This window comes from Protomyctophum parallelum, assembly GCF_964188405.1.
Source record: "Protomyctophum parallelum genome assembly, chromosome: 2".
Lineage (NCBI taxonomy): Eukaryota > Metazoa > Chordata > Actinopteri > Myctophiformes > Myctophidae > Protomyctophum > Protomyctophum parallelum.
In genome coordinates this window covers 54,023,782-54,038,476 of record NC_139699.1, presented here as the reverse complement: position 1 = coordinate 54,038,476, position 14,695 = coordinate 54,023,782, and the positions used below count along the sequence as shown (strand labels likewise).

Below are 14,695 nucleotides of genomic sequence, written 5' to 3'. Positions count from 1 at the left end.
GTTCCATCTGTATACGTTGTTTTTATACAACTGATTAAATCGATTAGTACCCATTTTGGTGTTTTAAGCATTCTTTTATACTTAAGCTATTGAAAAATAGCAGATCTACAAGCTCATAGGTCTACGAGCTTGTAGGTCTGCTTTTTTTTTTTAATCGTAAAAATGTGGCGCAAATCTTTGAATATATATTCTTTCAGAGCCAAAGTTTTTAACTCAAATCTTTGCTTCTTGGCGGGGGGGTCCCTGGAACAACATATTTTGAGATGGGGGTCGGCGGCCAATTACATATAATCTTGGGGGTCCTTGACATGAAAATATTTGAAAACGAAAACGGATTTAGTATTGTATTTCAGCCTAAAACACTTCTTCTCATGTCTACTCAGCCTTTTTAGGCCTATCACATCCTGGGGGGGGGGGCTTCAGTTTTTTGGCTTCACCCAGCTGGGTGCTATAGGGGCTAAGTGTCTTGTTCAGGCACACTTCGACACATTGCTGACGACTGAAATCGTACCTGCTGGGCTGGGACCTCCGGGACCTCTGGAGTCCTAACTAATAATGGCTCACTATTAGGGGTGTATAACGATACATTGTAACAGCGATATGACACGTGTCACATTCACCATACATGGTTGGCGATACGATGCATGGACAATATTGTTTTTTTTAAGGGAAAATGTATGCATTATGGATGATATAAATAAGTAAACGGTGATTATCTCCGGCAAATACATAGACATTTTATTTGAACACATATAGACAAACCCTTACCTTGACATGAACACAGAGAATACACATATTTATCGATATATACCAAGTGTAGCGATAATGAATGGGAAAGTAATGAACCAAAACGATTAGCAAAACAATTCGATACAAAGTCAATGTTGCTGTTTACATTTCCATATACTTCAATAATTGAAATTAATTGAAGTATTAATTAATTATTATTTTCGACTATGTCGTTACACCCCCCTACTCACTGACCATTCAGCTATTGATGATATTCAGACCGCCGCCATCTTGCCAGCAAGGTGCTAACCAGGTGCAACTTCCCATTCACCCAAACAGAAAAGTCCTATCTGATTGTATTAACCCATTCTGACCTGAGATCAGATTCTAAAAATGTCTTCTACATCCTGACAGTTTCATTATTAACCCATTCTGACCTGAGATCAGATTCTAAAAGTGTCTTTGATTTAAAAAAAATAGCAGACCTACAAGCTCCTAGCGCACCACTCGGTGGCGCGCTATGAGCTTGTAGATCTGCTATTTTTCAATAGCTAAAGCATAACGTAATGCTAACACCAAAATGGGTTCCCGCCCCAAAATGGGTTAAACAACGTCAAACTCACCAACATTGCATATCCTCTTTCTATCTGCATAAGTGTTTGTTTCATAAAATCACACCCGTGTGAAGTGAGTGGTGCAACTCCGTGTGGGGGGTTCCCGGGACCCCCAGGAACACGCCCAGGGGGCCGGGCCGGTTCTGGCGTGCCGCCCCACGTCCGAAACAGTTGAGAAATGACAGAGTTACCGTGTGGCAGTCCCTGTACTGTACTGTACTGTACTGTACTGTACTGTACTGGCACACCCGAAATCATCATATATACATGTTAATATGTGCATGTGTGTTTGTGTGTGTGTTAGGTTGCGCACAGGTGGTGAAAAACAACCATGCTGTTTTCGTGCTCATACCCAGCCAGGCAGGCCACCCACCCACACACATACAGTAGCTCCATAAGGGAGTGGTTGCACCACTCAAAAATCCACTGTAGACTTGTTATGAGCTACTTCCAAGTTCCTGTCAAGAAATTCCTTGCAGGTGATTTCTTTTCTAAGTATTGGAGTTTGGAAGCACTCGTTTATAGTAAAGCAAATATATGAAAAGGGTTGAAAACCACTGCATTAGAGGGACAATATCATTCACCAGAACCAATTCGTCTAACATGGTTAACATGGAGTTTGAAGTTACAATGGTCTTATAACTATAAGTAACTAATTATTGAATCAAGCTACTTGACCAGATTGAATTTGTGCATTCAGGCTGTGGAAATTATATATATATATATATATATATATATATATATATATATAATAGAAATGAAGAAGTAGCCAGCAACACTATGTCCTTTTCACATGGTTTATTTACCACTCATGGAAAAGCAACAGCCGCGTTTCGACCTGAGCGTTGACAACGCTGTGAAAAGGACATGTATTGCGTGGCTGGCTATACTTCTTCATTTCTATTACATTATTGAGCTCTGCACCAAAAGATTTTCATCTAATTTGGAGTGTGCGGGGCGGGCCTTCTGCTTTTTGCAGATATTTTCCGTTATAATAATAATAAAAAAAGTACCCCTTGACTGCGGGGGCGAACTTTGAATTCACCACTGATCCTGAAGGGCCCATGCATGTCGCCGCAGGAGGAGTACTATAGGATGGAGGCGCTACGTCCTGCCGGTGTGAAGCATTGACAGCTTGTATAGATGATCTATTTTCACTATTTCTATATTAAGTGCTTCTCTCCGCCAGGCCAAAGGCGTGGCCGAGACTTATGTTTTCGCTCCTGTCCGTCCGTCCGTCCGTCTGTCTGTGTACAGCTAATCTCCGGATGGTTTGCGGACATTTTTCTATATTAAGGATGATGAAACATGATGATCATGATATCTGGATTCTGGAAGGGTCACACTGACACCTGTGTGTACACTGATCACCACCACAGTATCACACACTGAAATGTGTGAGTTTGTCGTCGTATACGTATAGGATACACTGTCTATTATGAAGTACATTGGATACTAGAACACTATCACGTTGCCTATTCACTTTGAAGGTTATTAGAAGGACTGTAGGCCATTTGTAACTCAGGTTGTTGTGTGTGTGTGTGTGTGTGTGTGTGTGTGTGTGTGTGTGTGTGTGTGTGTGTGTGTGTGTGTGTGTGTGTGTGTGTGTGTGTGTGTGTGTGTGTGTGTGTGTGTGTGTGTGTGTGTGTGTGTGTGTGTGTGTGTGTGTGTGTGTGTGTGTGTGTGTGCGCGCGCGTGCGTATGCGTGCACATGCGAGTGAGTGAGAGAGGGAGAAGGAGACCGACAAAGACACAGAGAGATCATTAGCACATAACCTATTTTCCATGTCTTTGATTCTGTATCCCCTCCCTTGTCTGTCACTTTGCCGGCACAATCCAGGGCTTTTATGTTTATCCACATGCACCCTTGGATGGGTTTTCTTCTTTATATTGTCGCTGTCGGGCCGAAATCTTGTTCAATTCAACTTTTTATGTCCCCCCGTCCCCCCCCCCCCGTAAATGAATAGCCTGGTTTAACCACTCCCCGTTGAAATCACATTGCACTCGCTCAAATAAATGCAATGCGATTTCAAGGGGGAGTGGATCAAACCTAACCTGACGCTGCCAGATGAGGGCGGTATTGGGTAACCATGTTCCCCAACACAGCACTCATCTGGGATCTCTCAGGCAGTTGAGCTGACAACTCCCCCCCCCCCCCCCCCGGATCAAACAAAAATTTGTTAAACCATTAACAAAACGACCAAACATTTGTTTGATGGCGTTTGATACGTGTGTATGAGGCCTAGGGCTGTCACCATTATGAAATCTTACTTGACGATTTATTGTTGCTAAAATAATTGCGAGTAACAATTTAACTGTTTCGGTCATGGAACATTATGAATAAAATGGACATTTCTGTTTGGCTTTAGGCTTTGTAAACAAAAGGTGCACAGGGCAGATAATTATGACAAATAACTTACATCATTTTTATAACTTAATACTAAAAGAAAACACACAACATAGCTGATCTACAAGCTCAAAGCGTGTGACGCAGTTTTTAGATCTGCTATTTCTTTATCTCAAATAATTACGATTAGGAGATGAAGATTTTAATCAGAATAAAACATGAATAATTCAAAGGTTATGGGATATGAACATTTCTTGTCTCTTTCTTTTTCTGCAGCAAGATGTGGAGAAGTTTACGGACATTGAAAAACTCTACCTCTACCTTAAACTGCCTTCAGGTCCAAACCCCAGCAGTGATAAAAGGTAAATAAACTTGTTTACACCCTATTGTTTAAAAATGGAATATGTACATACACTCTCTGCAGTATTGTTGACTTATAGATGGTACCTTTTAAAAACATATTCCAGGTTAGTCGACACAGCCCAACACCAGAGAAAGATAACTGTTCGGAAGGAGATGCAACAGTTTAGATCAACATTATTAACCAGCAGTATATGTGTCAATCGTGACATTAACCTATTCGGGGCGGTAACCCATTTGGGGTTCTGTATACATGTATTCCAAAATTCCCAAAAATGTTGCTGCTACTGTATATAAATATTTGAAGTTTTTTAGAATCGGCCTCAGTCAAAAATGGGTTAACAAAGACTGAACATTGCAATGCATTCTAGGCAGTATACATGCATGTAGATGCATATGTACTGCCTAGAATGCATGAACCCTTTACAAACAAGCTGCCAGAGACCGTCTATGGACTTCTCTGTCTGGGAACTCCCCGAACCAGTCATAGCTGCTGGCTTTGATCCTGCTTGGAGCCTTGGGCGCATTGTTCCCTATCACAACATATATCTGCTAACATGTAACAACAACGGGCCTCTGTGCCTCTTTAAGCCCCTTGTACGCCGAGGCTGATTTATTAAAGTAAAAAAGGTGCACTTCTCTATGACCTCTTGCACACTACTCCTAAAGCCGCCCGGCAAGGGGCTAATTCTTTTCAATCTAACCCAGTTTGACTCGTGCCAAAATGACACTGACTGGACATGCATTTATTTATGTAACCGGCTTTGTTTCGAACTGAATTCTGGGAATTGCCATTCTGAGGGCCGATTCATAATAATAAAAGTCGGTTCGGCGCTGTAGAGCCTACAATGTGACGTCATTTGAGGTTCGGGGGGTGTGTACCGTCCTAAAGTCGGCTCTTCGGTGCTACTGAAAATCTCTGACGAGCCAAAATCATTTCGTCACTACAGTGCCGAAACAGCGGTAAAATAGGAGTATGAATCGGCCCTAACTAACAGGCCATAGATATAGACAGACCAGAGGTGTTGCCAAAAAGGTTACTAAATTGACGTTACTCAATGTAGCATGACTGTAAATACTGATGGAATAAAATAATTGCATGGTACTACTGTGTGCAAAGGCCTCGACTGTGACCGAAGCACTCTGTGTTCTTTGTTGCAAGGTTATAATAGTTTTGGTTTTTTCATTATAGTTTCGTTTTAGTTCAAATTTTTCAAATTTTCTAAGTTTTCTAATTCAGTTAATTCAGTTTTTAGAGCGGGTTTGCTAGTTTTTATTTTGGTGAAAATGCTTAGTTTTAGTTTAGTTATAGTTTAGTTTTAGTTTTTTTGGTAGGCTACTTTGGATTATTTGTGAGTTAGGATTAGCGTGGCTACATGCTGCCGTACGGTGCTGAAAACTGCCGTAAAACTTGTTGGAGAAATGAGGAAATTAATCTAATGAATTTAAAAGGATTATAGTATAAATATCCGAAAGGCATATAAATATTGATAAAAACTAAAACTAAGGGTATTTTGTCTATAATTTCACTTAGTTTTGAGGACACACAATATAGTTTCAGTTTAGTTATCGTTTTTTAATTAGTTGTCCCCTTTTGTCTCTTTGCTGTGCCAGTGAGCAGAGTTCCATGTCGTCCAGCAGAACCCAGCAGGTTCACGCCTTCAACTGGATCTGCAACAACCTGGAGGAACACCCGGAGACCTCTCTGCCCAAGCAGGAGGTCTATGATGAATACAAGTATGTGTGCTAGGTGGAGTGCATGCCTTTCATCCGACGGAGCATTGGGCCGAACGACAACCTACCTCCTCCCTCACCCTAACCCTAACCTCCCCCGGGGCAGACACCTAAACCTAACCGCAACCCTCTCCCGACCCGCAGCGCACCTCGGAGCATTGCTCCTTCGGAGCAATGCTCTGTCGGATGATAGTACGCCTCCCTGCTAGGTGTTAGCATTATGCTATGCTTTAGCTATTGAAAAATAGCAGATCTACAAGCTCCTAGCGCGCCACCGAGTGGTGCGCTACGAGCTTGTAGGTCTGCTATTTTTGAAGAATCGCGAAAAGTGACATGAAAGTGTTTGAGAACGACTGACATAGAAAAACATAGCTTTTTCAAAGATGACAGTCAGGATTAAGAAGACATTTGCAGAATCGTTCCCAGGTCAAAATGGGATAATGTATCACACGCACTACCTCCACACATCCAGAGTACCTGGCACACACTTCTAGATCATTCATTATTCATTTCATTTCATTATTCTTGTTGCCAAATGTTCCCTATATATGACAAGCCCAAAATAGGCACGTTGAAAATGGTTAGTGCATCCACCCCTGAAGCCACAGACCACTTTCAAAGTTGCCCCAATCCCCCGCCGGTCTCAGGTTCCAACTCCAATATTTCTCCCTCCGATATATTCCCTCCTGGACCCCCCTTCCCCCCCTGGGGTTTAAGAGGTTATGTTCATCTCACTTGAAAGTGGTTCTCTCACTGCTGATAAGACCAAGCTTCTATATGTATTTTCTAAAGACCAGACCTACAGATGATCCTCTCAGTGGTCAGGCGTGAGAGGGAAAGGTCACTGAGAAAGGCCACTCCTATAAATACCTGTGCATCCTGAGTGATGATTCCTTTACATTGAAAGCAGTGAGGAAAAACCAAATGCTGTTTAAGACTTTATAAGACTTTATTTACACTCCCGGGTAGAATGGTTTTGTCTGCCAACCTGCAGACAAACACACTGCTATACTTTAATACAGTGGATTGCATGTTTTCTCATGCCAATAAAGCTAATTTGAATTGAATAGGTTCGCCAATATTTTCATGTCAAGGTCCTCCAAATTGATATGTATTTGACCGCAGACCCCCATCTGAGAAGATATTCTGCCTGGGGGGACCCCCATAAGATAAGAGAAGACGTTTTGGCAAATCTACAGAATCACAACACGTGACACATTATGAGCTTGTAGATTGGCTCTTTTTGAATAGCTTAAGTATAAAATTGGGTCTGACTCTGAAGAGTTTAAAAACTTTACCAAACCCCCTCAAGGACCCCTGGGGGTTCCTGAACCACAATTCTGTATTTATATTTCACATAAGAGTTATGGACAATATTATTTTGTTTTCACAAGACTGTTTGTTGTCTTGTCTGTACTAAATGTTTGTATACAGAGAGTGGAACATAGGTAGTTCACACTTAAAAACGCCATGATTTGATTCCTTTGAATGCTTTTAAATCCATTTTGAAAGACCATTATAAAAATTAATTTCAAATCTCAATGGAGCCTTTCCTGGTCAATACATTTTTTAAATTAGTGGCGTGTTTTTATTTTTCCAGGTAATCAAAGTTAGTTTCCAGATGAAGCGCCGGTATAAATAGAAGCATGCTAATTACTGTCAACCATGTGTTGGTAACATGAGAAGGGAAACTCTGAGACAGTCATTGAAAATGCTACGGCACCGTTACATAACCTCACCTGTCTTTTTTTTTTACCGCAACTCTTACAAATTGGCACTCTGAACCACTTCAACCTAATTATAATAGGTGACAAATTTGAAAAATGTCAAGAATGTTTCATAGAAATAAATGTAATTTTCAAATCTGTTCAAAACTAACCCATTCTGGGCGGGAACCCCTTTTGGTGTTAGCATCATGTTATGCTTTAGCTATTGAAAAACAGCTAAAGCTAGAGTTTGTAGGTCGAAGAACGACTGACATAGAAACATAGCTTTTTCAGAAAACTGACAGGATTTAGAAGACATTCATAGAATCGTTTCCCAGGTCAAAATGGGTTCTAACCAAAACAGCAGATCAACGAACTCGGGTATGAACAGCTTGCTATATGGAAGGTGGGGAATTGTGGAGGGGGGATGACAACATCCAAAGATAACTTTTTTCCCCCCCTTCCCGTTCGTGCCCTTCCTGAATGGGAAGGGACGAGGAGGCCGGGGCAAGCAAAAAAAAACCTACGGCGAACAGATGGGCCAAACGGGGCCCAACAATGATGGCCGGCAATCGCCACTCGGCTGCCCCTGACGACACATTCCGCCACGGCGGCCGCTGCGAAACGTGTCGTCGGGGGGGCAGCCTCAAAGGGACCCGCGAACCTGACCTTGGCCATGGCCTCCCATGCAACGGAAAAAAAACGTTCCGTTTTTCTCACTTGTAATGTAACATATGTACCGTATATATATATATACACGCACACACCACAGTGTGCGTGGGTAGAAGAAATGTCAACGGTATGAGGCAGTTAAAATAGAAGCAGATCTATGAGCAGACTGTACAGTATATACTGTACAAGGGGGTACAGCAATAGAATAGTAACGGATACAGTATGCGTGTGGTTAAAATAGTTGCAGCTGATATAGGAGGCGGAGCAGATATACATGTATGTGGTTTAGCAAGAGATCATGGAACGGTGGGTTTTCAACCCTTTTCATATCGAGGCCCGCTATTTATTCTGCATTTGATCCAACCGACCACCATTTGATGAGATTTATTAGCCTCTCAGAACCCAAAACTAAAGAATATGTTTTGTTATCATTGGATAAGATGTTGTCCACATTCACATGCTGTATTGTTGTGCGGTACCATAGGAGAGGTAACAGGCAAACGTTGACCAAAATAACAATTCTTCTACATTCTGTAATTGTGTAGACTTCTTGCAAATTGAGTAATGCCGGTGTTTACCAATATAGAGCGTACAAAACCATATGGACCCGTATGGGTCCATATGGTTTCATTTTCTATAAGATCTATAAGGGTCCATTTGGTGAGGAACTCTCCATCATTTAGCTGGGGACCAGCTGGGGACCACCTGGAACCTAGTACAACTAGTTGAAATCCAATCCAATCCACTTTATTTATAAAGCACATTTTACAACTCAGAGTTTACAAAGTGCTGTACAGAAGAATAAAACTAAATACACTGTAGCTAAACACAGAACAACAGCAAACGTATGAAAAATACAAAACGGATACAAAACATGGACCATGGAAACTCAACCGGGGTAAGGAAAGGAAAGGTACTATGTTTACCCAGGGTAACTGGACTAAGCTCAAGAACTTGTTTACAGCCAGGCCCTGCTCATAGAACATTTCATGGTAGGGGTTCAATGCCTTGTCCAAGGGCACTTCAGCGGTGGTAATTTTAACGTGCCGGTCCGGGGATACGAACTAGCGACCTTCCGATATCAAGACCGCTCCGCAAACCGTTCGGCCACCGCTGCCCCCGGTTAAAAGCCAAGGTGTAGAAGTGGGTCTTTAGGTGGGATTTAAAGGTCTCAAAGGAGGGGGCCAGTTTGACATTGGGGGGGGGGGGGGGGAGCGCATTCCATAATTATAGAACATACTGTAGATCTTTGTGCATACGGTATAGTCTCACGTGCAGGTAAGACGTCATCTGAAAGGGGTTAGTGTCCTCATTGCAAGTGATGTTTGGTTTAAATGCAAATTGTGATAACAATGTATTCAACAATGCATGTTTTAAAAATATATCTTTGTTCATCCACACTTTTAGACCTGTTGTAACCTATACGTTGTTATACCTTTCAGTCCGGAAGCTACCTCTGTGTCTCATTAGGTGTTGCTATACATGTAGCAACATAGATCAGATAATACATCAGATTGACTTGATTTCATTTCATTAAGTGCACCAATCCTGGTTGTCAATTTAACTCATACTGTATGTAAATTGGTGTAAAGCCCTTCATTATAGTAAACAGTTAAAATACTCAAATGTGCAGCAGTTCAGTCACTCACGAACAGATTTAACCAATATTTATTATAGAATGAGAATACAAGTGTGCATATAATATTTTATCTTGGCGTTCGGCTCTGCTACATTTTCTCCTATTATCATTAAACATTAAGAGCAGGGAGAGATAGATATACAATAACAACCCCCCATGGAGAGCAGAACTAGCAGAGCCCACCGGTGGTGCTGGGGTGGCGGTGGGAGAAAACGGAACTAATAACAGAGCCCACCGGTGGTGGTGGGAGAAAACATCGCATAACAACAACCAGGAACCATGCTGCAGGAAGGCAGGAAGAATGCATGCAGTCTAGGGCCAAATTCCAAGCACTAATTTAACTATAACACCAGCACCATGCTGGAGTGACCGAGTGTGAGTGAGCAAGTGGCCGAGATTTGGGGTATTGGAATTTGGCTTAGGTCAGCTCACTGCCACATCAGCGTATGACATGTGGTTCTTGCAAACACTATATACACCCACATGGTAATGCAGCGTATTAACCCCTCGAGTATATGTATGCGCCTTGAGCATTACATGAAGCCGCTCGAGAATATCTGACTGAACTCTGCAAGCTACATATCATTACTTGCGCAAGCAGAGCGCGCAAGTACTAGTTTCGCCCAGGACGATATTCGATGCGTATGCACCGTCCCAGCATATTCGATGCGTATGCACCGTCCCAGCATATGACGTCAGGGTATAACTGGTATAACTAGCTCTCAATGATGACGTAATAAAGATGTGGATTAAAGGACCCAATGCCCGAGTGTAATTGGTTTTCGATGGTGACGTAATGACGATATGTTTTAGTGTCGGGAGGATTAAAGGTAATGCTCCTATGTATACATGTATGTAATCTGGCACCACTGCCGTATCAGGCACAAGTAGGTGCATACCAGGGGGGCAGTCAGACAGATATTTTGTGAAGCCTGAAACTCCTGAAAGTTCATATAATGGCCTGTTGTGGCGCTGTCATTGGACCCAGAAAAACCCATAGCCCCACAGAAGTCCATGTATTTGGGCCCAACTTCACCTAGACTGTATTACCTTAATAAACATGGTCATGAATACTTTCTGCTTCCAGTCACTAGTTTAAAGTCTCATATCTAATGTCATAATATTCTTTTTGGAAAATTATGGTCCCATTTATTAAAAAAATGACCATAAAGTCGCGCATGTTCTGAGGGGCGTGGCTACCGTTACAGTCTATGATCGGGATTCCCCTCCCACTCGAATCAAAATAAAAACCAACGGAGAAGAAGGGGGGAAGTCCCGCCTCGTGTCTGGGCCAGCCAATGGCCAGCTGAGCCAAAACGGAGCCAGCCAATGGCCAGCTGGGCCCAAACGGATCTAGAAAGATGGCGACTTACAGTGCAGGAATAACAGGCTTCATTTTACGTCCATGTTAGACCCGGGGAACGCTTTGTCCATATTTTTTTACAGTCTATGGTGCATACGCATCGAATATGCTGGGACCGTGGACGGTAGCCTACGCATCAAAAGTGGAGCAAAGTAACCACAGTATACCGCTAATCAACTTACAAATTACATACATACACAGAGGCATTTAGTATTAATATCACTATAGTCCAAGATTAAGTAAATTTAAAGCAATTGACAATTTAAAATAAATAATTAAATAATTATACTGTATACGTGATAACATATTTTATTTCAGTTTATATACCTTATTTTTTCATCTGATATCGATGATTTATTTTTCTTTGAGAAACTAAAAAGGGATCCAGAATAATTCTAAATCGATAAAACTGTATTTCTTTTTTAGATAGAAACTTAGATAGTACGTTCCTTCACAGAGAAGCGGTCGACAGTACTTGCGCGCTCTGCTTGCGCACTAGTAGGCCATACTAGTGTGCAACAAGCAAGTAGGCACTCGATAGATTGCCTACTAATTGTCTCCACCAGGCCGAAGGCATGTGGGGAGAGTATGTTTTGCACTGTGTCCGTCCGTCCGTGCTTCCGTCCGTCCGTGTGTCCGTCCGTCCGTGTGTCCGTGAGCAGCTAATCTCGGCCACCGTTAACCCGCTCGATGCCACATTTTGCACACACACTCCCTGGATGCCAACGATGAACCTCTGCCCCAAACTTTCCAGAACGGCCTGTTATAGCGCCACCAGGAGGCCGCTTTGTGCAAAACAAGTTTTTGCACAGTACACCTACAGATTTTGTCCAAACATCACGCAAATTGGTACACAGTCTCTCTAGAGCCATTCAACGAAACCGGTCTTTCAGATTTCTCAGACTCCATCCTGATTGGTTAAGATTGGCTTCCAAAGTTCACAGGAGTGCTCAGTTTCAAACAAAATGCTGCAAATCATGAACACATCGCGTGATTTCCGTGAAATTGTGCACCCACATTCCCACTAGGCCGAGGACGAAATGCCACATGAACAATTTCAACTCAGACTCAAGGTGGCGCTATAACTGGCCGAAAGGTGTTTTTACCTCTAACTGCACGGATCTGTGGATAACTTTGTATGCCAACTCCCTAGAGGCCAAGGAAAAACCTTTGCCTGGAATTTTTCACATCTGCTCTTTATAGCGCCACCAGGAGGCCGACATATGTAAAACACATTTTCTATTATTACTCCTTCAGATTTTATCCAAATTTCACGCAAATCGGTATACACTATCTCCATAGTCATGTGATCAACACGGAGCGCCACCATTTCCCATCTTCCATCCTGATTGGCTAAGATTGGCTTCCAAAGCTCACACGATTCGTCCATTTCGAAAAAAGGCCACAAATCACAAACACAGTGTGCAATTTCCGTTAAATTATACACGCACATTTTCACTAGGCCGAGGACGACATGCCACAATTTTTTCCTCAAAATCAGCCTCACGGTGGCGCTATAACAGGCCAATTCCTGTTTTTAGCTATAACTGCATCGATCTGTATACAACTTATGTATGCACACATGGAAAAACATTGTACCTGCATCCCTCCAACACGAACCTCCGGCCCAAATCTTCCTCAACAGCCTGTTATAGCGCCACCATGAGGCCACAACCTGACCTGCCCTGGTGGAGACCTGTGCCGATTGGCACTTTGTCTAGTTTTCACTATTATTGGACAACATTTAAATGAATAAAGTAATTGACAAATGTTGAAAACGTGCCCACAATAGGGACACCAGGGTTAATGTGGTTTAATGAAGCATATATAAATAAACGTCAACGTGTTGACCATGTTTTAACGGTGATAATGTGTCTTTCAGGAGCTACTGTGACAATCTGAACTACCATCCGCTGAGCGCCGCAGACTTTGGCAAAATCATGAAGAACGTTTTCCCCAACATGAAGGCGCGTCGACTCGGCATGAGAGGGAAATCGAAATATCCTTTACCGCATGAGTCAGCAGAGGGTCCTCCGGGAACCCAGAGGGGGGCCGTCAGAATTATACAAAGTGTGATGGGAACCTTTTAATTAAATTTTATTTGCATTAATGATATTTTATTTGCATTAACCACTTGAACCCTATATCTGGGGGGGACCATTTGCCGAATATAGCAGGTCTGCAGACTCTTGTAGATCAGCTGTTTTCGGCAAAAGAGATTTGGTGTGGGGAGAAAAGAGCAGACCAAGTAGGGAGCCAATGGTCAAGTTTACTACTGTATGTACAGTATTGAGGGTTTAAATGCTTACATGTCTAAAAGAAATACACATTACACAACAGATCGTTTCGAGCTCTGTTCTCTCTGTTCTCCGCAGCGCAGCATACTGGGTTGCTAGGCTAGCGAGTTTCTTGGGACGTTTGTGGTCCTAGTGGCTACATCTGTCACAAAAAAAAAATATATGATTTATTTTTAGCAATTATCTTAGTTTTAAGGGTAACTGTTGTATAATTGCAATATTACACTTGAGGGTGTTCTTCATCGCCATTAATGCACTTCAGCGCTGCCTTTCGGAACTTTCTGCAGCATCGCAGGCGTGCATTAACGACGATAAAGAACACCCTCTCGTGTAATATTGCTTAATTAACATGAATCAAATAAACAATATAGACAGCGCTGCCAAACACGTCTATGCAGCCATCTATGAATTCAATGAAATTGTTGAATCTGCAAAGCAATTTTATACAATATACTGTATGTAGAGTATCAACCAATGCTTTACTGGGATGGGTTGTAACAATGTGGCCTCCGTGACCTCTCCTCCCAGACCATCTGCTGTAGCACTTCATAAAGTCTCTAAATATAGATGCTAAATGAATTCATATCAAGTCACCCTCTCTTGTGTCTGGAGAGCAGCGCTCACGGCACAGTACAGTACAGTGCAGCCACTGAGGGGATATTACTGTGATCTTGACCTTCACCAGGGTTTCATTAGTAAAAAGAAACAGATGGGGGGGGGGGGGGGGGGGGGATTATCCTAACCATTACACTTCATGCGACAAATACCAACAGATTGCTGATCTACTAGAGCTCTTAACGTTGTGAGCTTGTAGATCGGCTACTTTTTGCCGCGTAAATTGTTTTGGGGAAATTCTGAAGAATTTACCCAAAATAGGGAGGGGACATTTGAATTAGCAAACGTATCAGACAGTCTACATGTCCCCAAAGGGACAAAACAGTAACCCGCTGGACAATGAAAGGAATGACCAGAGGGAGTTGTATTCGCTGACCTTCAGAAGGCAATGTGTGAATCAGGGTTGTATTCTCGACCTATAGCATAGACCGCATAGCTTCCGACGAATGACATTAACTGAATTATTATTATTGGCCCAAGTGAGTTCATGGCTCGTGTATTTTAATGAGCTAGGGTGTGGACAAAATGCCATTTTTAAAATGGTGTGCCTGTGTGCATATCATATTTTGGTTTTTAAATGTTAGAAATAGGTTGGACCTTGTTTATGCTTGTAGCCAGG

At 42.3% G+C, this 14,695-nt stretch overlaps 1 protein-coding gene across 3 annotated transcripts in view; it reads left to right on the top strand.

Moving 5' to 3' along the window:
* LOC310878331 (DNA-binding protein RFX7-like) overlaps positions 1 to 14,695 on the top strand; it is a 34,132-nt gene that overhangs the window by 7,619 nt on the left and 11,818 nt on the right. For all 3 annotated transcript variants that reach the window (XM_083792614.1, XM_083792615.1, XM_083792613.1), the window contains exons 3-5: positions 3,967 to 4,052; positions 5,665 to 5,787; positions 13,047 to 13,166. In XM_083792614.1, coding sequence (XP_083648740.1) covers positions 3,967 to 4,052; positions 5,665 to 5,787; positions 13,047 to 13,166 — 329 coding nt within the window. The remainder of the gene's footprint in view (positions 1 to 3,966; positions 4,053 to 5,664; positions 5,788 to 13,046; positions 13,167 to 14,695) is intronic.